The sequence below is a fragment of the Callorhinchus milii genome, unplaced genomic scaffold (assembly GCF_018977255.1).
Source record: "Callorhinchus milii isolate IMCB2004 unplaced genomic scaffold, IMCB_Cmil_1.0 Scaffold2, whole genome shotgun sequence".
NCBI classification, from domain to species: Eukaryota; Metazoa; Chordata; class Chondrichthyes; order Chimaeriformes; family Callorhinchidae; genus Callorhinchus; species Callorhinchus milii.
In genome coordinates this window covers 3,264,012-3,288,001 of record NW_024704743.1, presented here as the reverse complement: position 1 = coordinate 3,288,001, position 23,990 = coordinate 3,264,012, and the positions used below count along the sequence as shown (strand labels likewise).

At 46.3% G+C, this 23,990-nt stretch overlaps 1 protein-coding gene across 2 annotated transcripts in view; it reads right to left on the bottom strand.

Moving 5' to 3' along the window:
- The window catches only part of LOC103183629 (poly(U)-binding-splicing factor PUF60), a 32,789-nt gene extending 9,792 nt beyond the window's left edge, over positions 1 to 22,997 (bottom strand). The window contains exons 1-7 of one of the 2 annotated variants that reach the window (XM_042332489.1): positions 22,925 to 22,997; positions 19,493 to 19,579; positions 18,512 to 18,601; positions 10,599 to 10,664; positions 8,869 to 9,030; positions 5,617 to 5,709; positions 1,866 to 2,079 (exon numbers count right to left, since the gene is read on the bottom strand). In XM_042332489.1, the coding sequence (XP_042188423.1) occupies positions 1,866 to 2,079; positions 5,617 to 5,709; positions 8,869 to 9,030; positions 10,599 to 10,664; positions 18,512 to 18,601; positions 19,493 to 19,579; positions 22,925 to 22,969 (757 nt within the window). In that variant the 5' untranslated portion in view covers positions 22,970 to 22,997. The remainder of the gene's footprint in view (positions 1 to 1,865; positions 2,080 to 5,616; positions 5,710 to 8,868; positions 9,031 to 10,598; positions 10,665 to 18,511; positions 18,602 to 19,492; positions 19,580 to 22,924) is intronic. The other variant, XM_042332490.1, reaches the window with a different exon arrangement.
- Between the last annotated feature and the right edge of the window lie 993 nt (positions 22,998 to 23,990).

The window sequence follows — 23,990 nt, the reverse complement described above, 5'->3', positions numbered from 1 at the left end:
ACAGTCGTAGATTGAAAATGACCAATTTATTATTGTTTTTGGTTTTGGAGGGATTATTATTAGGCTCTGGGTGGAGTAAGGAAACTTGCCCAAGGTTTCGCCCTCTGCCTGGAATTGAACTCAGGTCTCTCGCTTGCAAAGATGTGGAGGGAGGGATGGGCAGGGGCCGGAGCGTGAAGGGGAGATGGGGAGAGGGTAGTAGTTGGAAGGGCAGAGGCGGCTGAGTGGATCCCCTAGATTTTGGTCTCCTTACAGTTGGAGAGGATGGGCGAGGCGCGAGATTAAAGGATGGCCTCCAAGATTATCTTGGGAGTAGAAGAACGATTTAGCGGAAGCGAGGACAGAACGGTAAGTTTTAATGTGGTCCAGCCAAATCTGCCGACGGGACCATTCAAATTAGATAATATTCACTTTAAATAGCTCCTTATCACATCTTCAAGATGTCTCAAAACGCTTCACAGAATATACTGTAAAGTGAATTGACCATATATTTTGTGGGCGAAACACGGCAGCCAATTGCGCTCAGCAGCGTCCCACAAACGGTCGTGATCAACATATTTTTTTTTAAGGCATTATTACCCAGGAAAAGCAAACCACCAATCGAATAACAACTGGGTTCCTACTTACTGCTAGGTAAAGAGGCATGTGGTAAGGAAACTTGACCAAAACTTCGCCCTGCCGGGAATCAAATCCAGGTTTGATTTGAGCCAGGTGCATTCGGCGGCACGCACTGTGCCGTGAGGGAGTGGAGGTGGCTGGTGTACCAGGATGACTTGCGATACTAGGAGGTGGTTCGGGAGGTGAGGGGGTCAAGCACTTCGAGAGTGTCAGAGATGGAGTGTGGAGGAGAGTGACCAAGGAGGATAAGTCAATGCGGGAGGAAGCCCAGAAGGGGAGGAGTTCAGATGACTCTAGGACAGCGGATAGGGAGGGGGGAAGACTCTTTTTTTACAGGGGCGGTACGAGATGGATGTGGGTTGAGTGGCGGGATGGAGGAGTTAAGGGAGAAGTAGTAGTGGTCCGAAATAGCTTTGTAGGTGATGGTGGTGATGTCTGAGATGCTGAGGACCCGGGTAATCACCAGGTCAGGCGGGTGGCCACGGATAGCTGAGTGGATGTGGAGCCCGAGGTTGTGAGAGGAGAGAGAAGTCAGTGGAGACAGAGCAAGAGGGGATGAAGCGCAGGTTGAATGAAGTTGCCTAGGATGAGGAGGCGTTCAGAACAGAGGCAGAAGGAAGATAGGAGGGTGGAGATGTCAGGGAGGAATGTGGGGGAAGATTTGGGAGCACATACACAGGACAGCACACAGTGCTAGGCACACACACACACACACGACAGTACACACTATTGGGTGTATACACACACGACTGCACATAGTATCAGACACACACACAGGACAAGTCACAGTATCAGGTACACACACACACACACACAGGGCAGCTCACAGAATCAGATACACACACACACGATATCAACTACATACACAGGACTGCACACAGTATCAGATACACACACACCAGACAGCACACAGTATCAGGTTACCTGCAAAACAAAACGATTCCTCCACGATCTTAACGACCTGCCGATCCTCTGCTGTTGTCTGAGGGCACTGATCGCGTGACAAGCCACTATCTGACCCGATTATACAGTGATTTGGTTTCATGGGAACCTCAATACCAGTGGGAAGATGGACTGGAGTGGGTCAACAGACTTTCACCTTGATTGAGCTAATGCTGATACCAGGAACCAGAGGCCAGTTTACTAAGTTACAAACCTGAAGCTCTGTTAGTTGCAAACTGCTCTTCCCTAACTTCTCTTGTTTCACAAGACTGACATTAAACCAGTTTTACCAACACATCACTCACCAATGAATCCATATCCTTTGTGCTTCCCCGTTGTGGGGTCACGGGCCAAGGTGCACGATTTAATCTTTCCAAAGGCCTCGAACACACTTTTAATGTCATCATCCGACAGGTCCGGGTGAACGGACGCAACATAAATTCTGTTAAACGCCCTGGCCTCCTCTGCAAGCTGGTCTATGATTGGTTGAGCTTGTCCTATGTTACTCGGTCTGCCAACCTGTAACAAAAGAAACCCCCGCCAATTACAGACCAAGCTAGAAATTAAATACCAACAACGCCACAACGGCGTCTCCTGAAAAACACCGTCCTTAACAACGGAGTGAGTGCCACCTGGGGAGAGGGGGGGATCTTCCTCAGGACCTGCAAATGCACCTCAGAAATGGCGGTGGTGGTGATGAGGGTGATGGAGGGAATTAAACGCACCTCACATTAACAGCTAGTTCCTGTTAAGTGAAGAATATCCCGGATTCCCCGGTTCGTTTTTCGCTTTGGTTTGGTTTCTTGCCTCGCTAAAACGCGAGCCTGATTTTTTTTTAAAAAAAAAAAAAAAAAAATTTTTTTTCATATACAAAAACACAAGACGTTGTGTTGGGAGGGCGGGAATCGGATCGCGTTTTGCAGGAGAACGTGTGGCATTCCGGCACATCTGGTTAAAAGGGGAACTCCACTCTGTTTGAGAAACGGTAAATTTCCTGCTCCCGCGCACGACCCCCTGTCAAGCACTCCGGGACCGAGCGCTGCTGTATTGCGGAGAAACTCGACCCAGAACACCGCACTTTGGGCACCGCCTCGGGAGGTAGCCATTTCCCTCCTCCTTCCTGCAGCGCATTCCGGGCAGGACGGCACCACCGTAGCTACGCTCTGCAAGCTTTTTTTTTGCCTCTCCCACCCTCGCAGCCGTCTGGCCGCTCGCGGGGAGACTTGCAGAGAGCAGCTACAGAACAAGCAGACCAAAGTGGTGCCGCCCTACACAGAATGCGCTGCGAGCTGGAGATGGGTCGGCGTCGCGGGCGGTTAAAAAAAAAAGCAGTGCCCCAAGAGGGGTTTCTCATCACCAATGTAGCAGGGCCTGGCCTGGAACGATTGGCAGAAGACTGTGAGTGAGAGCAAGCTATTGAAACCTACCGCTTCTTAAACAGAGTGGAGTCTCCTTTGATAATAGATTAAAGGAAACACAAGCTACTGTATTCCAATGGATACATTTGCTGTGGCGGTCGCTCCCAAACAGTCTCCCAGTTGGCTGCAGGGAGTCAATGAGGGAGGTGCTGAGCCTCGGATTACACAGCACCACCCTACGCACCAAAATTGCAAGCCGCTGGGAGGCGGACTGGAACGATTCCCCCCACCCCCAGCAAACGTATAAGAAAGGTCACAAAGAAAAACAAGCCGAAGACTCGAGTTCAGCCACGTCGAGCGTTTATTGTTGGAAGGATTTTCACAAATTGATTCCTTGTAATTGTGAGATTAACATTCAGAGCAGAGAAACACCCATCCACGTATCGGCGAAGGTTAGTGACCAAAAATTGCCAAAGACACGCTTCCTGGGGAGGCAGAGAAGAGCGGGCGAGGCATAGCAATACACCTGTAGGACCATGAGAGGACAGGCAGCTCTTTATGCTATATTGAGAGCAGAGGTGAGAGAAGAGCGAGTGGCCAGTAAAATTCCAGCGAATGTTCTCTGTGACGATGGATCCTGAGGCTCAAGTAATTTGCACAGTGTCGATTTGACCCAGAAAGGCCAGCCCAAATGGGCTGGGGAAGAGCACACAAGAACAGCCAGCCAGGAGCACAGCTGGGAACAACCAAGGACAGCACAGTGGCTCGAATAAGCCAAAGAACAGGGCAGAAAATGACTGCCAGAAAGTCATCAATGGTGCTGACCACTACAAGTGCAAAGTAGGTCCAATGCAGCCTCAAGAGGGAACGAAGCAGATCAAGAAGGGAGTGGTCCTGCACAGCCACCTGGCAGTGGGGAAGGTATCACTCTCCATCACTCCACAAGAGCCAGCTCACGCACAGCTGTGTACATGAGCGAGCAAGTCCAGTTGCCAAAACATCCATCGATAAAATAACGGATGGGCTTTCAAAACCACGGCAAAAAAAAGAATGATAAAATTTCCAAATGAAAATCACGTCTCGCTCCAAACCTCCAGGTGCGAAGCCAGCAAGGAGCTGAGGCACCCTCAAGAGCAAAGACACAAAAGAGAAATAGGCTTGCTTCTCCTTAGAGATGAACAAATTGGATGATAAGGATGACGGCACACTGCCCGAACGCAGCGTGGCTGTGTGTGGTCAAGCCCCAGCACCTGCGGGTGGGTGGGGTGCGAGACATTGCCGCATCGTGCCAATGTTGTGTACTCTGCTCAGAGTTGCTGCAACCACCCCACCCCAAGATGTGCCAAGAATACACTTAACAGACGGAAACTTCAATCCTCCACCAGTGAGCGCTTGTCACCCTACAGTCCACAAGGTCAACTTCATTTCACCTCAGTTTCCTGATCAGCACCTCACCTTTGGCTCTCTCTGACCTTTCCAGACTATGCTGGGCTCCAACTTCCCATCTGCAACAAAGACCAGGCTAAGCTTTTGTTTCTTCTACCTCAACTCCACAAATCACAAACCCACCCAAGCCTCCTGGCCTATCACAGTCTTACACCCAGCCCTCCAAGACAGTTGCTCGCCTGACCACCAGATGTACAAACCAAAGACACAGGACCGATTTCCATCTCTCATGCTCCTAATTCAGGGTCTCAGGCTCCCTACCTACCATCCTCAAACCACTGCATTACATGCTAACTCTTACATCACCACCATTGGCTAGCACAATCCAGCCTCTGTAGCCGGATCTACCCCTTTCAGCACTGGTTGTCTCTCCCTTGAGTTTCGAACTGCATGAATTGCCCTGCTTCGAGATAGAACAAGAACATATCACTGAGGAGGTATTGAAGTGAACACACAGGTTTGATCTCTGCACAGATGAGGACGTTGCCACTCAAAAGGTTAATATGGCGAGGCTCTGAGCACTAGCCGGCTCCAGCTCACCGGCCAATCACTCGTCATCCTACTTACCAATGTCGCTGCCAAACCTGGAATGAAGCTGGATTAATATGAGTGCTTTACACGAGAGCACAACGTAGTAATCGGCTTGTGTGCAGAGGTGCAGCTCTCACTGGCCACTGATCCAGTCTCCGTGCAGCTGTAGTGCCTGTGAAACAAGTCCCTAACCCACCTTGTCTACAGGGATTAAAACTGGTGTTAGAAAGCACAACACAACAGCGCTGAGACCAATCACTGACTGGTGCCATGGGGGTGGGGTCCGGTGGGGGGGGGGGGGCGAGCAGAGCGCTGGAGGATAAGTAGATGCAGATGCCCATCTAGATCAATTCAGTGACAGAGACACGAGTAAGAACCGTCCAAGCGGTGCTTCTCAATCAGTACATTGCTGGAGTTGGAAGGCATTCACCGTCGGCAGGAGCAGTGGGCTGGTTGCCTTGTAACCAAATGCCTGTGGTCACATGTCATCCTGCACAGCAAAACACCGCTGCCTCAAGCATATGGGTGGTTAACTCGACCATTGGAATCTGGGCCTCATGTTCTGATCTCGTCAGGAGCTTCATATCCCCATCAATGGCCACCATTTTGCTCACTGCTGAGTGTTTGGGGGAGGCGGGGCGGGAGAAGACAGAGAAATGTCAGTGTGAGTGTGTGTGGTTGGTGTATTTGTGCTGCATGAAGCCTGTGGAAGGTCACTTACCTTGATGTTTCTACCTCCCAGCATAACAGAGTTCATCTGCTCAAGAGCAAGCTGCGCTGCCTCAGGCACCTCATACTCTACAAAGGCAAAGCCCTGCAAGGAAACAGACATTATCCTCAGTACTGAAACAAATCAGCTTCCCCACTGCCTCCAAACAACTCAGATACTTTGTCCAGTAAATAACAGCCATAGTGACCATAATATTCCCTGTACCACTCACAGTCTGTGTGGAATTGGATGCTCTTTTTGCTGATCACCTATCTGGTAAGCACTTTCCCTTTTTCGGCAATGGACATCAGGTGAGAATAGGATTGGACTTGGCTGATCCTAACGATCAAACAGCTTACTGATTTTCACCGTCGTGGACAGATTGGTGGCAGACAGAGATCAATACCAAAAAATTCCAATTAATACAAGTTATCAGTAAGCGTAGGGAAAGGAAATGTACACTGAATATTAAGATTTTAAGTGGTGTAGAGGAGCAAAGAAACCTGTCAGTATCAGGTCAGCAAAGGTGGCAGCATAGAAATAAGACCATAAAAAACACAAGTAGATCAAAGCTAAAGAATACAAGAGTGAGGAGGTAATAAGATCTTAGTTAGGCTACAACTGGGGGTTGTGTGCTCTTTGGGGCACTTTACTACAGGAAGGATATATAAAATAATAGAAAATGTACAGCATAGATTCACTAAGATGTTACCAGGTAAGAGGGGTTTCAGTTATAACAAGAGATTTGAGAGGATGCTATACTGTCAATAGTGCCAACATTTGGTGATACCACCAAATTGGAACAAGTGATCAATGAGGACAAATTTAAAGGGATTTGCTTGAGGGAGAAACTGCTTGTGGGTGGAAAGCTGGGAGATGTAGTTTAATATGGAACACACGAATGGATGAAGTTTGATAGAAGGCTTGTCAATGCACTGAATGAAGTACCTGACCTTGGGGGAGGCACCAATGAGAATGACTGTGGCGTTTTTGGAGAATGGTTGGAAGCGAAAACACAATTCAAGAACAAGAGACCACGGTTTCAACAAGAACAAAAGTGAATTGAAAGTTCAGAGAACAATGACTGTGTGAAAAAAAACTGTAACTGGTTCCCATAAATTAAAATGATTCAAGATTAATTGGCCATAAAGGAGAGGAAATGATACTTCAACTGTACAGAGCCTTGATCAGTCCCCATCTAGAGTACTGGTTGGGTTTTGGGCAATGCATCTCAGGAAGGATATGCTGGCTTTGGAGGGGGATTGCAGCATAGATTCACCAGAATGATATCAGGGCTTAAATGGTTATTTTATGAGGAGAGGTTGCATAAACTTGGTCTGTATTCCCTTGAGTTTAGAAGGTTGAGGGGTGATCTGATTGAGGTTTTTAAAATAATAAAGGGATTGGATAAGGTAGCTAGAGAAACTATTTCTTCTGGTAGGGGAATCCAGAACAAGGGGCATCATCTTAAAATTAGAGCTAGGCCACGTGGGACTAAGGCAGTTTTTCACCCAAAGGGTAGTGGAAATCTGGGATTCTCTCCCCCAAAAGGCTGTGGATGCTGAATTCATTCACATTTTCAAGCCTGAGGTAGATAGATATTTGTTAAGTCAGGGTAATAATAATAATAATCAAGGGATATGGGGAAAAGGTGGGTAAAGATGGAGTTGAGGTATAGATCTTACAGAATGGAGGAACAGGCGTGAGCAGCTACTCCTGTTTCTATGTGTCTATAAAATAGATGTGTTAAATAAATCTTTGTGAAGCTGGATTGAGAGTGGAGTGGACCGATAGGCTACTCGTGTCTGGATTTATTACTTGATAACTGTCTATGTGAGGGGGATTGAAAAACTGGGCTAACATTTTACCGATTCTTCGAGAGAGAGAAAAAGAAAAAACATTGTGATTGTAAGGAATCTTCACTTGAAACCATGAGCTATTGAAAAAAATACTTTAATCCTCTGTGGCAGTCTCGGTAGCCCAGTTCCTGAGCTGGAGTAGGGGGATCTGTAGTACTCCAGGGCACTGCTGATGACATCCCAGACAGACAGACTTGGAGGGTCAGACCAGTTAATCGCTGGGGGCAGGGATTCTTCCCACTCAATCCTGCAACCCAAACACAGTGGTGGCCAACCTGTGGCCCAAACATTCACACGAGATTAGGCAAGTCCATGTTCAATTGGAAGTGTGTTTTCACTTTTTTCTTGAGTGAATATTTTGAATCTTTGTTGCTGCCACACACAGCATTGTAGGTCTCAAATAGCCCCACATATACCCCAGAGTTGTGAATGGTTCCCATGCTCTAACAGCAACACGGGAGGGTTAGGGAGGTAGAGGTCAAATGGCCATTCTTCATTCAAATCTCTCCTGTGATTATGGCAGGATGTCTCCAGTGTACTTACTCACTAAAGAACACAAGTGGATTTACAGTGCAGTTAGCAGTTACAAACCATATATGTAGGACCTCAGAGACAAGAGTTTTCCTCCTCCTAAATATGTTAAAACACCAGTCAACCCTCCAGTAAGTGGCTTACTATCTCAGTAAGTGGCCATTCTGCCTTATGTGTAGTTACTTGAACCTTGAGCTGAGATCTCTAGCCAGTGATCACGAACCCTGGCAGATCGCCCCCCACCCCCTTCCTCCCTCACCCTCAAGATATCGTTAGCCTAAACTCATACTCAATCAGCAATGTAGAGCAGTTCAGGGACAACTTGGAATCTTCAGGTCTCAGTCCCACACCAGGCAGTGGCTCGACCTACCAAGATTTCAGGCCCCACGTCGGAACCTGGAATCACATAGTCTGAGTTGATGCTGCAATGCAGTGCTGGGGGGGGGGGGCGGGGAGGGCCTTGCATTGTCAGAGGTGCAGTCCTTCAGATGAGACGTTAAATTGAGGTTCTTTCTGCCTGTCTAGATGGATGTTACGCTACTATTTGAAAAGATAAGGGAGTTTCTCCCAGTGTCCTGGCCAACAAACCCCAAAATAAAATTGGACTCACTCCAAGCTCCAAACCCTGACTGTCCAGCGCCTTTGGACGTCGTCCCGACGTGAAAGGCGCTATACAAATGTAATTTACTGTTGCTGTTTGCGGGACATTGATGTGTGCAAGCTGTCTTTCCCCCACAAAATACAGTCAATCCACTTTACAGTATATCCTGTGAAGCACTTTTGAGACTTTGACAGCGTGATAAGGCGCTATACCAAATACAAGGATTATTATTATTAAGTGTTATTATCCAATATGAAATGAGTAAAAGGGAACCTTGTGTTTCATGGTGACCGAGTCCCAAGACATATCGATGCTTTTGATGGGTCCAAAAGGAGCGAAGGCCTGTCGGATGGTGTCTTCACCCAGTTCATAGTAAATGGATCCAACATAAACACGGCACATGATCGCCAGCGCTCGCTGTCTCTGTGCTGCCATCTGGTTGAGGAGGAGGGAGGACAAACACAGGGTTAGCGAGTGTGAACCAATAGACCCAACTGACAGTGTAAAACAGCCCGAGATAGCGTCAGCCTGGAACATGGCAGGGCTATCAGCCGTCCATGTGCTTGCGCTCCCGGCCACATTGTGCAGCAAGCGTTTGGACACGTCAGCTGCTACACTGAGCCATGCAAATCTGGGATCAAACACAATTATAACTGGAGGTTAAGAGAAGAAAATTATTGTAGTTCACAACTTTCTAACATTTCTTATAGCTTTTGGTATTGATGTCACATTATAGGGAAGAAAAACCCAAATTTAATACGGCAATTCATCTTTCACACTCTGCAACTAAAACAATCAGGGCAACACTCCCAACACGGCAGAACAATAAGGGACCTTCACTTCAACTAAAGTGCATCTATTTGATCAGATCAGGGCACTTTCCAATGGGGTGGAAATGGTACCTTCACTCTGGTCCCAGATTCTACAAACTATCTGCGGTCAGTGGGCAGAGCCAGTCATTCCTTCATCGCAGTTAGTCCAGGGCCAGTCCCACACTTAGCACAGCACATGCCCTAATCCAGCCAGAGACTGCGCAAGTCATACAGCTATACCACATCTGAAGGATAGCCAAATGTGGTCAGTCTGAAGCAGCCTCAGTCTAGACGTCAGGCAGGTGTCCTCCAGGGGACAGAAATACGCTTGCCTCAGGCAGAGAAAAGCTGCCACTTGTACCGGGGTGGTCACCAAATAGCCAGCAACCTGCACTAAGCTTCCCTCTCAAGTCAAAGGAAGATGATAACCGAGCACTCTTGTGAATTTGAAAGGCATGGGGAGGAGAGGAGAGGATGGGAGAGAACAAATTAAAGAAAAGACTATTAAACCCCTCCCATTACATCCTTCAGCAAATAGAGAATATTGTGGAAATCATTAAAACCGTCAGATGTGATGAAGAAAAGCACACACAGGTATGCAAATGTCATTGTAAATGGAAACGCTCTCTGTGCAGCTTTGGCTCAGCACCCTCCTCCTTTCAGACCGCACAACAAAACAAAACAGTCTCTCCCTGCTTCTTCGGCTAAAACAAACTTCCCCCTCACATGGACGTCCCTCAAACACAGAGAGGAAATTTGCCTCAGTGTCCATCTTGCAGATTATTTTAAACCAGGAATAGGACAAGTACATCTCTGACCTGAAATTTATCTCGATTGTATTTTCCCCCTGTTCTACCTCCTCCCTAACCTGTGTTTCGCCCACAAAACATACAGTCAGTTCAATTTGGAATGTTATAATCTCTCAAGCGCTTTGAGACATCTAAAAGACGAGATAAGGCGCCATATCAAATGCAAAGATTATTATTATCTGTTGATTCACTGTGTGATGCTGGGAGGGGGGTGGGGTGGGGGTGGGGTGGGGAGCTCACTGGGTCAAGGTGACTCGCATTAAGGTGAAGAAATGTTTTTAAAAGTTTTCCATTGACTTTTTTTTTTTTTAAAATGAAAATCACATAGCTCAAGACATTTTCAAACCCCCGAATGTTAGTGCCTTTGGAAAATCACCCCTACCTGATCTTTGGAGTCGAGACAATCGAACAGTTCCCAGCATGCCCATTTTCGAAAGGAACCCAGTGTCTGATGAGAGGAAGTCACTTATGAAAAAAATCTAAAGAAAGCCTTTTTGATTTAAACTTACTGAGGTGACAAGACAGTGTTAAGGATGCATGTCGCATTTTTTTTTTTTTAAAAAAAAAAGTTAGGTCTGCCACTCAAGTCTGCCCTAAGAAAGTGAAGTCCCCTTTTCCTTCTCAGATTTCTAAAATATAAAAAAAACAGCCATTATCAAAATTCACAAAGGACTTTGTAAATGAGTGCACTTTCCCATAGCAAAAACCTAGCGAGCTGTACTCATATCTCATCTCAACACAAATCTTACAGCCTTGGTGCATAGTGTGACGCCCACTTAATATTTTCACCTCAAACGCTTTCAGTCTACACTTCCAATCATGTACAATTAGACCTCAACCCAGACAGAGCAACTTAATTTGCTCATATAAATTTTACAAATCATCAGCTTCCACCAGCCACACTGACTGCCCTGGTGAATGACGGATCAGCACTTAGCGCTTGCTCCGTTGCTTCAGCAAGAGCTGTACGCCCAAGAGGCACAAGGATAGGAGAGCGCTGGGAATCAATTCTGAACGTTTACATGGGGGTTGTGTGTGTGTTGGGGGTGGGGGGGGGGGGGGGGGGAAGAGAAGAAGAAAGAGAAGAAAAACAATGGTGAATGGATGACACAAAGAAAGGATCAGATTCCACCACATGACAGCTCACTGTCCACATGCCCCGACACAAGCACAACGTAGCCGCCGTGCGCTTCCAGGTAAGAAATTGAAAATAAGAATAAAAGGGCTTTAATACTGGGAAAAAATAATTCTGGGACCTTGTGGCCTTCCCCTCTCTCACTCATGTTCACCCACCCTTTAAATTAAGCCATCCCAAACTTCTAACTGCTCAAGAAAGAGCTTGAAAGCCGCATTTCATATTTCTCTCATATGTTTAGATTCGAACAGGAACCCTGATGTAGATAGGCGTACATGTACAGTTTCTAGTTCATTTTTTCAAAAAAAAGGAACCTAACCGACTGAGAAGGTCTGAAGTGACGTGATTGAGGTGACAAATCAGGGGAAAAGAATGCAGACAGACAGTGCAAATGAATGAAAATGTCCAGAGCCTCAAGTTCAAATCCAGAAGGTTCTTCCCAAAGCTAACAATGTGTTCACACAGTTTAATAACACTACGTTACTCATAGCTGCCTAGTCACTGAAGTTACAAGCACAAAGGATTCTGAACTGAACTCTGATCATTAAGCTGAGTTGGTTAGAGCACTGACAGAACGCCTAGCCTCCCAGTTACATCAGGTCCAATGGCAATGAATGGGTCCAAGCAGTAGTGAGGAAACTGGCTACAACAGTGACGATGGCGTTTACACCACTTATAGTACTGCAGGTATCATAGAATCGTATATTAAAAAGAGCAGTGGTCCTAATACCAACCATGGGGACGCACCACTCCAATCTGAAAAACAACTGTTCATCACCACCCTCTGCTTTCTGTCTCCCAACCAATTTAAGATCCGTGCTGTTACTGTTCCCTTAATCCCATGGGCTTCAATTTTGCTAACAAATCTATCATGTGGCATTTAAACTCCTTTTGAAAGTTCATATACACATCAACTGCACTGCCTTCATTAACCTTCTCCGTTACTTCATCAAAGAACTATCAAGTTAGACATGATTTGCCTTTAACAAATCTGTGTTGGCTGTTCTTTATTAACCAATGTGTTTTTCCAAGTGAAAATTAATTTTGTCCTGAATAATGGTCACTGGAATTTTCCCTACCACTGACATTAGACTGACTGGCCTGTTGTTACCAGATTTATTCCTCTCCCCTGTTTTGAACAGGGGTTTAACATTTGCAATCCTCCAGTCCTCAGGCACTACTCCTATATCCAAAGAGGATTGAAAGACTGTGGCCAGAGCATCCGCAATTTCCACCATTCAGTAATCTAGGATGCATCACATCCAGACCAGGTGACTTTTCTACTTTGAGCGCTGCCAATCTTTTCAGTATCTCCTCTCTATCTATTTTTAATCTTATTCAATTATTACAAAAGCAAACTCCTCCTCCACGGTGAAACTGCTGCTCGGTCCAGCTCCTCCCAACAACAGTATCTGCACTAGCATACACACAGGTCCAACACAAGTTGTCACCTCAAATAATAATTCTTGCATTTGGTATAGCGCCTTATCACATCTTCAAGACGTCTCAAAGTGCTTCACAGAATATGCTGTGAAGTGAAATCGACTGTATATTTTGCAGGTGAAAACGGCAGCCAATTGTACACAGGTCGTGGATTGAGTGACCAAATCATTATTTATTTATTTATTTTGAAGGGATTATTACTTCCAGAAAAGCGATCCACTAATCAACTAACAACCGGGTTCCTACTTAATGCTAGATGAACAGAGGTGTGCGGAGTAAGAAAACTTGCCCAACATTTCGCCTGCCCAGGAATCGAACCCAGGTCCTCTTGCTTGCGAGGCGAGTGCTCTAACCACTGAGCTACAGGACTAAGCTGAAGACCAAACACCATAAGCAATCACATCCCAGATATCATAAAGTAAGTTGAGGTCGGTACTTGGTTATTATAGGATATAGGAGGGCTGAATGACGGTATCGAATGGACAAGAAATGTGCATTCAACAAACCATCAACGTGTAAAAGTGTGAGTGATTCAAGAATCCTCCCTCTTCCAACATCAATTCCCTTAAATCACCTCAAATCAGCCCTTAACCTCCTCAGCTCGAAACAAGTTAACCCGAGTCTGCCCAGTCTCTCAATAATCCTAAACAGATTGCCATGCAGGATGTGCTCTCTGGTTTGAAGTGCTAAGATTCTCAAAAATATTAGCCCATCAACGCTTCAGACACCTGATCTTCACCCAGGAATCCAGTCTCCAGCACCACCATGCTGCTTATAATTGTAATAATAACAATTCTTGCATTTGATATAGCGCTTTTCACGTCTTCGACATCTCAAAGCGCTTCACAGAATAGACTGTAAAGTGAATTGACTGCATATTTGTGGGCGAAACGCGGCAGCCAATTGCAGACAGCAGCGTCCCCACAAACAGCCGTGGATTGAAAATGACCAATTTATTATTGTTTTATTTTGGAGGGATTATTATTAGGCGTAAGGAGTAAGGAAATTTGCCCAAGGTTTCGCCCTGCCGGGAACTGAACCCAGGTGTCTCGCTTGCAAGGCGAGTGCTCTAACCACTGAGCTACAGGACTCCACAAATTGTATGTTTTGTTTATAGGGTGACAGACTTATAATGATAATAATCCTTGCATTTGATATGGCACCTTATCACATCTTCAAGATGTCTCAAAGCGCTTCACAGAATATACTGTAAAGTAAATTGACTGAATTCTGTGGGCAAAACGCAGCAGCCAATTGCGCACAGCAGCGTCCCACAAGCAGTTGTGGATTGAGTGACCAAATTTTTATGGCTGTTGAAGGGATTATTACCCCCTGAAAAGCAATCGACCAAACGACAAACAACCCTGTTTCTACTTATTGCTAGGTAAACAGGGATCTGGAGTAAGGAAACTTGCCCAAGGTTTCACCCTGCCCAGGAATCAAACCCAGATCCTCTCGCTTGCAAGGCGACTGCTCTAATCACTACGCTACAGAACTCCACACGGCTGCGAGGCGAGTGCGCTAACCATTAAGCTTGACTTCCTCTTTCAAAGCATGTCCTACCATTTCAGCCTTGCATTTACTTTCCTTAGCTCAGAACACAGCAAAAGGAGTTCACTGAGCACGTACAGCCTTTCTCTTACACAATTACCAAATCTTTTAATCGCATTTCACCGGTTTTCCTCCATACCCCACAATGTTCACTTCCCAAGTGTTCTCTTAAACATACCAATAGATTCTGCTTCTAAAGCCCATTCTACATTCTCACCATCCTCTCTCTACCTGCAAAAATGTTTCTCGATTGCTTAAAACTACTGAGCTCAATGAAGACGATACCCCTTGTTTTACATCCCTCTACCAGAATAGTCGCCACTCTCTACTTGTCAATTCACTTCATTATTTTAGGAGTTTGCTCTATACATGCAAGTTGTTGTTGTTGAGTGGCCAGTCCACCATCTATCCTTTTTATCTCCTGAGAAGTTTGTTTTATCAACATATAAAAGGATCAAGTGCATCGCATGGAAGAATCTTCCTAGACACTGCAATGTCCCCACAGTATCAGGGAAACTACAGTGATTGCAACTGCCTACACCCCTGGCAGAAGTGTAACATTACACGCTGCAAATCACATCAAGTGGATAATAATAATCCTTGCATTTGATATAGCACCTTATCACGTCTTCAAGACGTCTCAAAGCGCTTCACAGAATATACTGTAATGTGAATTGACTGCATATTTTGTGGGTGAAACACGGCAGCCAATTGCGCACAGCAGTGTCCTACAAAGTCGTGGATGGAATGACCAAATTTTCATTTTTTTTTAGAAAGGGATTATTACCCCTGGAAAAGCAATCCGCCAATCGACTAACAACCGGGTTCCTACTTACTGCTAGGTGAATAGAGGCGTGTGGAGTAAGGAAACTTGCCCAATGTTTCACGCTGCCCAGGAATCAAACCCAGGTCCTCTCACTTGCGAGGCGAGTGCTCTAACCACTAAGCTACAGTACTCCACATATAAAGTGGATAAAGTGGTGTCAAGCAAAGTGTGGTGCATGTCAGAGAAAAACCCGGTGAACTGTACATATATTGAGGTGACAATGCTCAGAGGCAAAGCTAACCAGCGTCAAACAAGTGAAAGTCACCTGTGAAGACTCCACTTAAAATTTAATAAGAAGCTGTGAAGTTACTGAGGTGATCACTTGTGATGTTAAAAGGCAGAAAAATGAACAGCAGCATAGGTTGTGGAGGGAAGTAAGGAAAGAAAGAAAACCTTGTTCTCCTACGGCACAAAGATTGAATGGGGCTATTAAAGTGGGCCTACGCTTGCTATCCTTGGTTTCCCATAGCTCAGCAATGGTGGAGCTGCTAGTGCTACGACTGCCCCAACTCAATCCCCCATCACCTGCAATAATACTTGCAAGACTACCCCAAACCCACTGAGCCGCTGTTCCACTGAAAATATTCAGGAAGGCCACACAATGGTGAAATCTTTATAACGTAAATACAGAATGGAGAAGTGAGACCATGAATATGTATAGACACGAATACAGCAGAGTCTCATTGAGTGAAATATGATCTCCACAAATAGTCAAGTATTTGAGAGGGATTCCTCTTATTACATACTACAACATTATAATCACAACAGGTTCTGAAAAGTATTGGTTAAAAAGGGCAAGTGGGTTTATATGAAATCACATACAAGAACGGTTAATGCTTCTATTCCTACAAAGGAAGCAGAAGATGTCACTCAGTCAGCATCAGGAGCTGCGGTCTCAGTGCCCCCTCCAGTGCCATGGGCTGGGTCAGTACCAGTCTCAGTGCCCTCTTCAATCAGTGCCAAAACACGGAACATCAATAGAACAAGTGTAAAAAAAATGACCGTCATATCAGTAACTCAGGGAAAAATGCCAAAAAATAGACACCAGCCAGGAACATACATAATAAAATCAGTGATGGAAGAATTTAATTCTACTTTCCTTTATCATTTGCATCTCTCTACACAGCACACTTTACGCTGCCAGCATTTGCTGTCTACCAGCGCCCTTCCCAACAGCTCAGGAACAGGGCTGGCTGACATGCTAACTATGCCTTGGCCCGCCATTAAGAAAAGCCCTAAACATCCAAGGCCTCAATTCTCACCCAGCCTATGAGACCATTTTATATCCTCCTGGGGTGGGGGGTGACATTCCTGGCAATGGAATGTCAGAATTAAACCAGCCCTCTGTGGCGGTCTCTGTAGTCCTGTTCCTCAGCCAAGCGGATCCACAGTATTCCAGGGCACTGCTGATGACAGCACACTCAGCCCCACCAGCAGGACCTGTCATGGAAGACCAGTCACTGGAGGCAGGGAGTCATTCCGTTCAGCTCGCGTTGACCCTGCAAGCCAAAGCCCTAACGGGTAGGGTGATCCTAACTGGTCAAGCAGTGGGAAAGCTTACCGGACAGCAATATCAAGGGCAAGCTACGCAGTTTAAGCTGGTTAGGCTCCAGCAGTTACCCCAACGCACACTCTGGGGACCCCAAGACTTAGCTCTTGCCAACCTGCGCCTAATACTTTCTGGAATTAGGTAAGCAGGTTGTGTTCCTCCAGGAGCGAGCATTCCATTCCAACTATCTATCTCTGGGATTTCCATGTGTAGGTGGGATGCATGGAAATCTCAGCTTGGTTCGTTATTGATGGGTTTCCGTATGTGTCAGACCAAAAAAAGGCTGCCTTCTCTTAATATTTGAGATAGTCCTTAGAATTGTAGAAAATTCTATAATTAAATTTTAATTTGGAATACAGAAATGCAGCTTCCGATTTTTTTTACACAATTCTGCCCATGACTGTGGAGAGGGCACTAAGGCAGATACTGACCTCCAAAGCATAGCAGGAACTATGCCGGACACCTAACAACTTGCATTTATACAGTGCCCATCACAAGGGGTAGCATCTCAGGGAGTTTAGCAATGGTATGACAATAAGCCAGGGGAAATGGGGAGGTTACTGACCGTAAGCACATTCGAAGAGGAACGTCTTCAGGTGCAATCTTAAGATGGGCAAAGAGGAGATAAGGCAGAGGGATTGAGGCAGAGGGTTGGGATGGAGTGGCTGAATGCAGCCATGTGGAAAACCAGTCCTAATTCATGAACATAGCTTACAGCAAACCTTTCATTCACAGAGTTGGGACTATTGCATGAGTTGAATCTCAGCCACTCTCCCCACCATGCTCCAGATCAGTGAAAATAGGCAGCAGGACCGGCCGGGTTAATGTTGTTCTCCACCAAAGCAGCACATAGGATCCACTAGATGGCGGATATAAAGTGAAGACACTCTGGTCCTCCCTCAGGTAGTGGTTATCAAACAAATTATTTTGGTGGCCTCAGTGTGTGGCCACCAACTCCTAAAGGGGGTCACAGTCGAATCAAGTAATCTGCATTACTTGTCGAGTTCTGTAACTTTGTGGTTAGAGCATTAGCCTAGCAAGCAAGGGGACCTGAGTTCGATTCCCAGGGAGCGCAAAACGTTAGGCACGTTTCCTCACTCGACACGCATGTTTACCTAGCAGTAAAGGAACCTGGTTGTTAGTCGACTAGTGGATTGCTTTTCCGGGGCTAATAATCCCTTCAAAAATAATAATAATTTGGTCACTCAATCCACGACTGTTTGCGGAATACTGCTGTGCGCAATTGGCTACCGTGATTCAACCACAAAATATAGTCACTTTACAGTGTATTCTGTGAAGGGCTTTGAGACATCTCAAAGACGTGATAAGGCGCTATATCAAATGAGAAGATTATTATAATTATTAACATTGCAACACACGTTGGGCCCTAGAGAAGACCAGAAAACAACATTAACCCAGCCAGTCCGGTCTGCCTGTTTTCATTGATCCGGAACATGGTGGGGAGAGCGGCTGAGATTCAACTCATGCAACAGTCCCATGTCTGTGAATGAAAGATTTGATGCGAGCTGTGTTCATTGAATTAAGACTCGCCTTCCACATGGCCGTGCGTTCAGCCATTTCAGAATAAATGAACTCCCGGGATCTCAGCACCACACGTTATATTGAATCCATAGCAAAGATCTATGAGATTCTTCCCCCCACCCTTGTAATGAGCAATCTGGAAATACTCCATATCCTCGTAATGACCAGGGTTTCACCGTGAGATCGGACAAAAGGCACAGTCAGTTAAGATTACAAACAGGAGGACTCCACATCCAGGCAAAGACTCACCTGCAGATTAGTCAGCTGCTGTTGCTGGTGAGCGATGGTCTGTTTCACTAATACACTCTTGATGCTCTGCTCCATCGCATACTTCTTTGCCTGAAAAAGAAACAAGGTGGAGAATGAGAAATGATCCAAGCTTTACGGAAAATGTCAACTCAACAAGCAAGAGCAGTGAGCTTGCTGCATTCTTCAGCGCCTTGGGATGTCCTCCTGACTTGAAAGACGCTATATCAAGGTAATTTGTTGTTATTTGTTGTTCATGTGATGTGCAATTCCTTTGAACAAAGTCACTCAGAGAACGCTCAAACGCAATACCTCCCAAACATCAACACCGTCCCGGGACACTCAGGGGTAGCAAGGCTTACACCAGCATTGGTCTTGAGCTGGGCTGGCACCACTAAGGTGGGCCAGCGGACATTATTCCAGTTCTTGAGTCAAGCAGCTCTGCAGTACTCCAGCACACTGGACAAAAGCATGGTCACAGCACAGGGCTTGGAACAAGCAAACCAGTCACTGGTCCCACTCAATCTCCATTAACGTAATAATAATCCATGCATTTGATATGGCACCTCATCAAGAGACAAGTGCTCTAACCACTGAGCTACAGGACAAGAAACACACAAAAAAAAGCTTATGCAGCCTGCGAACCTTTCTCAAATAGGGAATCCAGGCTCAGCAGCCAAAATGTTGGACTACCCTGTCTCAGTGGACAACATCTTGGCCTGATGCCTTGTCCTCCTTTATTGTCTTCTACCTGTTAAGTCACCTCTCGGTTATTAGAAAATTCAATGTTGCAAATGATCAACAGTAACATTGCAGCAAGTGGTTCAGATAAGATACCTATTGCCTCAATGTCACATACGTGAACCTTTTTTCGATAAAGGGAGCACCGCGGTAACTAATGAGCTTGTATCAAAGGAGTATTATAAAGGTTCAGTATATAATAGCAGCACTTCTGACCCAGGTAAAGCTTTCCCGATGCCTCACCTTCTGCAGTGCCTCCTGTTGCTCGAGGTTGAGGGGAGGCAGACCGAGCTTCGACTGTCCATTCTCCAGCTTCATGACATCACCACCCTGAAGAGGCGAAGAACAGATTCAGTTACTGGCCATGTATTTCTTCATGACTAAAGCAGATTATCTCTCTCTTTCGCTGAACGTCAGAGCAATTATTACACAGAAGGTGCTCATTCTCTAACTGGAGCTCTCTCCTCTAATCCCATTCCCCGCTCTCTCTCTATCGTGACTGCGCTGGTGCTCACTCTGTCGCTGTCCTTCTACCCGATATCCAGTCCCTGACCAGCATTACTTTCCACCACTTCGTTTCCCGCCCCCTATCTTACAACAAATGCCATTGAAACCCTCACTGATGCCTTTGTCACCTCCCGCTTTGATTTCTTAAACACACTCCTCGCCGTTCTCCCCAATTCCACTATCCACAAGGTGCAGCTCATTCAAAACTCCACAGCCTCACCTGCATCAAGTTCGGGTTAAATAGTAGAAGTCAGCACCATTTGTAAATTGTGCTTCTCTAGGTAGGAAGTCACCCCGCAGCCAGGCTGGGCTATGGCTCCTACACCACTGTTGTGGCAACTATAACTGTACTCAAGCGCAGCAATACATGACCCTGCATGTATCAAAAACCATCCTTACTTCGCGCACACAAACAGTGATCATATTATTCACATTCAATTGAAATCTTCACTTGAGCAATTAAGACTCAGCCCATGATCTGCAACCATTCAAAGAGTACCAACAGCCTTAGACACATACATACGATGGATGAACAAACCCCATGTGCCAGATCAGACCCAGCAGAGCATCCAAATTCAGTGAAAGGATTACAGGTTGCTCTGAGTAACAGCATATAATGCAGGCTCATTATAAGGCACCAGCTGGTTGGTAGGCAGTGTTGACTGTCAATCTTGCTGCTATAAAGAGCAAGGTAGCCAGGTAACCCCTGTGCATACTCTCTGGTCAGCTATGCACCATCCAAAAAATGACCGACTTCCAGGTTATTAGCTCGTTACTACCTGTGTGCATTGCACATATGCAGCGTGCAGGAATTCACTCTGGCAACAACCTGGAGTCGGTCNTTTTTTTTTTAGCAGGACAGTGCATGTGCTCAAGCGAACATCTTGCATTTTGCAGCCAGTTGTAGGTCTAAAGGGCACACATCTTGTAGGTGAACGAGCCTTATAAAAGGGTTCCACTGTAATTGATTAAAATAATTGGGAGTGGTACACCATATCTCCACGAGATATAATTTCCCTCTGGTAATACAGAATAACTTGCATTTCTACAGTGCCTTTCACATAATGCTTCCGGGTGCTTTACTGAGGGAAGAGGGGAAAAGTGACTAATAGACATTATTCAAGAGGTAGGTTTTAAGGCAGTATTTAAAAGACAGATAGAGAAGAAAGGCAAGTCAGAGGGGTTAAGGGTAGGAGTTTCGAAAGGGACACAGAATTGGAACACTCAGGTCACTGATGACGATGCAGGTAGGGCGGAGGACACAGGACAAGCCTGAGTTAGCAGAGCTGAGAAGGGTTGAGCAGAGCAGGTGGTAGAATGAAATTATAGGGAGACGCTAGGGTTGGAAGGGTAGGACCTTGAAATCAATCCACTGAGTGACAGGAAGCCAGAGGACCCTGTGGAGGACTGGGGTGATGGACATGTGGAGTTCGCTGCAGATTATTAGATAATTAAGTTTATGAATAATGGAGCTAGAGAAACCAGTAAGGAACACATTAGAAAAATCCAGTCGGGAGATGACAAGGCGTGGATAAGAGTTTTTGGAGGCGTTTAGAATGATTTTTTCTAGCGTGAGGTAGGAGTGCAGGTGGCAGAGATGAAGTCAAGTAGTCTTTTTGCAGAACAGAAGACCATCGCTTCTGTGCTGGTGTTTGCTCCTCCATTGGAGCTAATCCTTCTTGGGGAGGAAGTACGTGTGGTCTCCTTGGGAGCTGCTCTGGCTTGAAGGTGACATGCTTTGGCAACGAAATGTCGGAATCAGGTCAAGGGACGGATAAACTGGCTGGAAGCAGTGGTGACCGCTGCTGACTCTCTGGTCCACCTCGTGGCCGGAAACATGAAATGCAACTACGTAGCAGGGTTTCTTCAGTTGTGGGGTTTAGTGGCACAGCTCTGATGTTTTTAAACACCACATTCTTCCAACCTCCTCCTTTCATCATTCACATTTTTATTTTTCGTTTAATTTCCACTCCCCAAATATTAGAAGCAAAAGTGAAAGTTACATAGCCAAGCTCCCATCTACACTGCCAACAACATCCAATTAAAAAACAACCCATTGACATGAAGTTAGGAAAAAAATATAGAAAAGACATTTTTCTTTCAAATATCAAAGTCACGGTGGTCCTTTAAGTCCACTTGAATCAATGAAACACATTTTGGGAGGAGGAATGGAGAGAGGCAATATAAGGTAAATGATGCAGGAACAGAGAGACCTGGGGGATTCACATACACAAATCAATGAAGGTGGCAGACAGGACAAGTTGACAAAGCTGTTAAGAAAGCATATGGGATCTATGGTTTGATAAATAGAGGCATAGAGTACAAAAGCAAAGTTATATTAAACCTTTACAAATCGCTGGTTAGATCTCAGCTGGAGTATTGTGTCCAATTCTAGGTAACATACTTTAGGAAGAACATCAGGGCATTGGAGGAGGTGCAGAGATTCACACGAACGCTACCAGAGATGAGGGGCTTCAATTGTGTGGAGATACTAGAGAGGCTGGGATTATTTTCCTCAGAGCAGAGAAGGTTAAAGGGAGATTTAATAGAGATGTTCAAAATTATGAAGAGTTTTGATAGAGTAGATAAGGAGAAACTGTTTCCTCGGCGTGTGGGTTGGTAGCCATAGGACACAGATTTAAGATAATTGGGAAAAGAACCAGAGGGGAGACAGAGATAATTTTTTTTTAAACCCAGATTTGTTAAGGTCTGGAATGTACTGGCTGAAAGGATGGTGGAAGCAGATTCAATAATCGCTTTCAAAAGGGAATTATGATAGGTACTTAAAAAGGAAAATATTGCAGGGCTATGGGGTAAGAACGGTGCTAGTTGGATAGCTCTTTCGAATGGCATCCTCCAGTCATGTAAGATTCTATGATTTTCGGTGTTGTCCTCCAGGTTATCCTGGCCTACATTGCCCACTACATCAAAATTCACATTGATTGGGTACTCATCTCCTCGCTTCCTTCGGGACATCATGGGCATGGTCTAGCCGCTGAATTGGTCTCCATAACACCAAACATTTCATTCAAATCAATTTTAAGGCGTAAATTGCTTAATTTTGTCCCTTTTCCTGTCTCTGTGCTGCTCTCCCCTCTTTCTCTGTGCCACACTCTCCCCGCCCTTCTCTCTCATGTAGGAAAGACTAAAGCGTCAAATAAGGCCTACCAGCATCATCTGGAATGTTGTGGGACTTCCCAAAGGCTCCAGCATCTGTTAATGAAAAAAAATATTAGTGATTGATGCACACAAATATGTATGAAGAACATCTACAGCCTCAACCACATTTCATACTGTCAAGCAGGCACGCCACTGAAACACACAACCCACACAACAGGGGAGGTGGAGGCAAGACCGAGGGGGGGAGTGTGGGTGTTTTTAGGGGGAGAGAAAGGGGGAAGGGAGACTATATTGTGGGAGGCTTGTTTGAGGGTGTGGGGGAGTGTATGGTGGAGGAGTACAGGGAGGTGTTTGAGGGGGGTGGGGTGTGTGTGCCTCAAGATCCTTCTCTTCGACTGTGCCTTCAGTTACCCTCCTACCGCTCCCCACCCTCCACCCCTCCTGATCCCAACCACCAGCTTCGGTGCAATCCCTGACTGTCCAGCACTATGGGACATCCACCTGACATGAACGGGGAAGGGAGTGGATGCTGGGGAGGGTGGAGTGTGTGTGTGTGTGGGGGGAGGAGAAATGTGTGTGTGTGTGGGGGGGGAGGAGAAGTGTGTGTGTGTGGGGGGGGAGGAGAAGTGTGTGTATGGGGGGGGGGGAGGAGAAGTGTGTGTGTGTGGGGGGGGGGGGAGGAGAAGTGTGTGTGTGGGGGGGGGAGAAGTGTGTGTGTGTGGGGGGGGAGGAGAAGTGTGTGTGTGTGGGGGGGGAGGAGAAGTGTGTGTGTGTGGGGGGGGGAGGAGAAGTGTGTGTGTGTGGGGGGGGGGGGGAGGAGAAGTGTGTGTGTGGGGGGGGGAGAAGTGTGTGTGTGGGGGGGAGGAGAAGTGTGTGTGTGGGGGGGGAGGAGAAGTGTGTGTGTGGGGGGAGGAGAAGTGTGTGTGTGTGGGGGGGGAGGAGAAGTGTGTGTGAGTGTGTGTGTGGGGGGGGAGGGTGTGGGGGGGGGGGGGGTGTGTGGGGGGGAGGGGGGTGGGGGGAAGTGGGGGGGGGGAGGGGGGGGGGGGGGGTGGGGGGGAGTGGGGGGGGGGGGGGGGGGAAGGGGGGGGGAGAATGGGTGGGGGGGGGGAGGGGG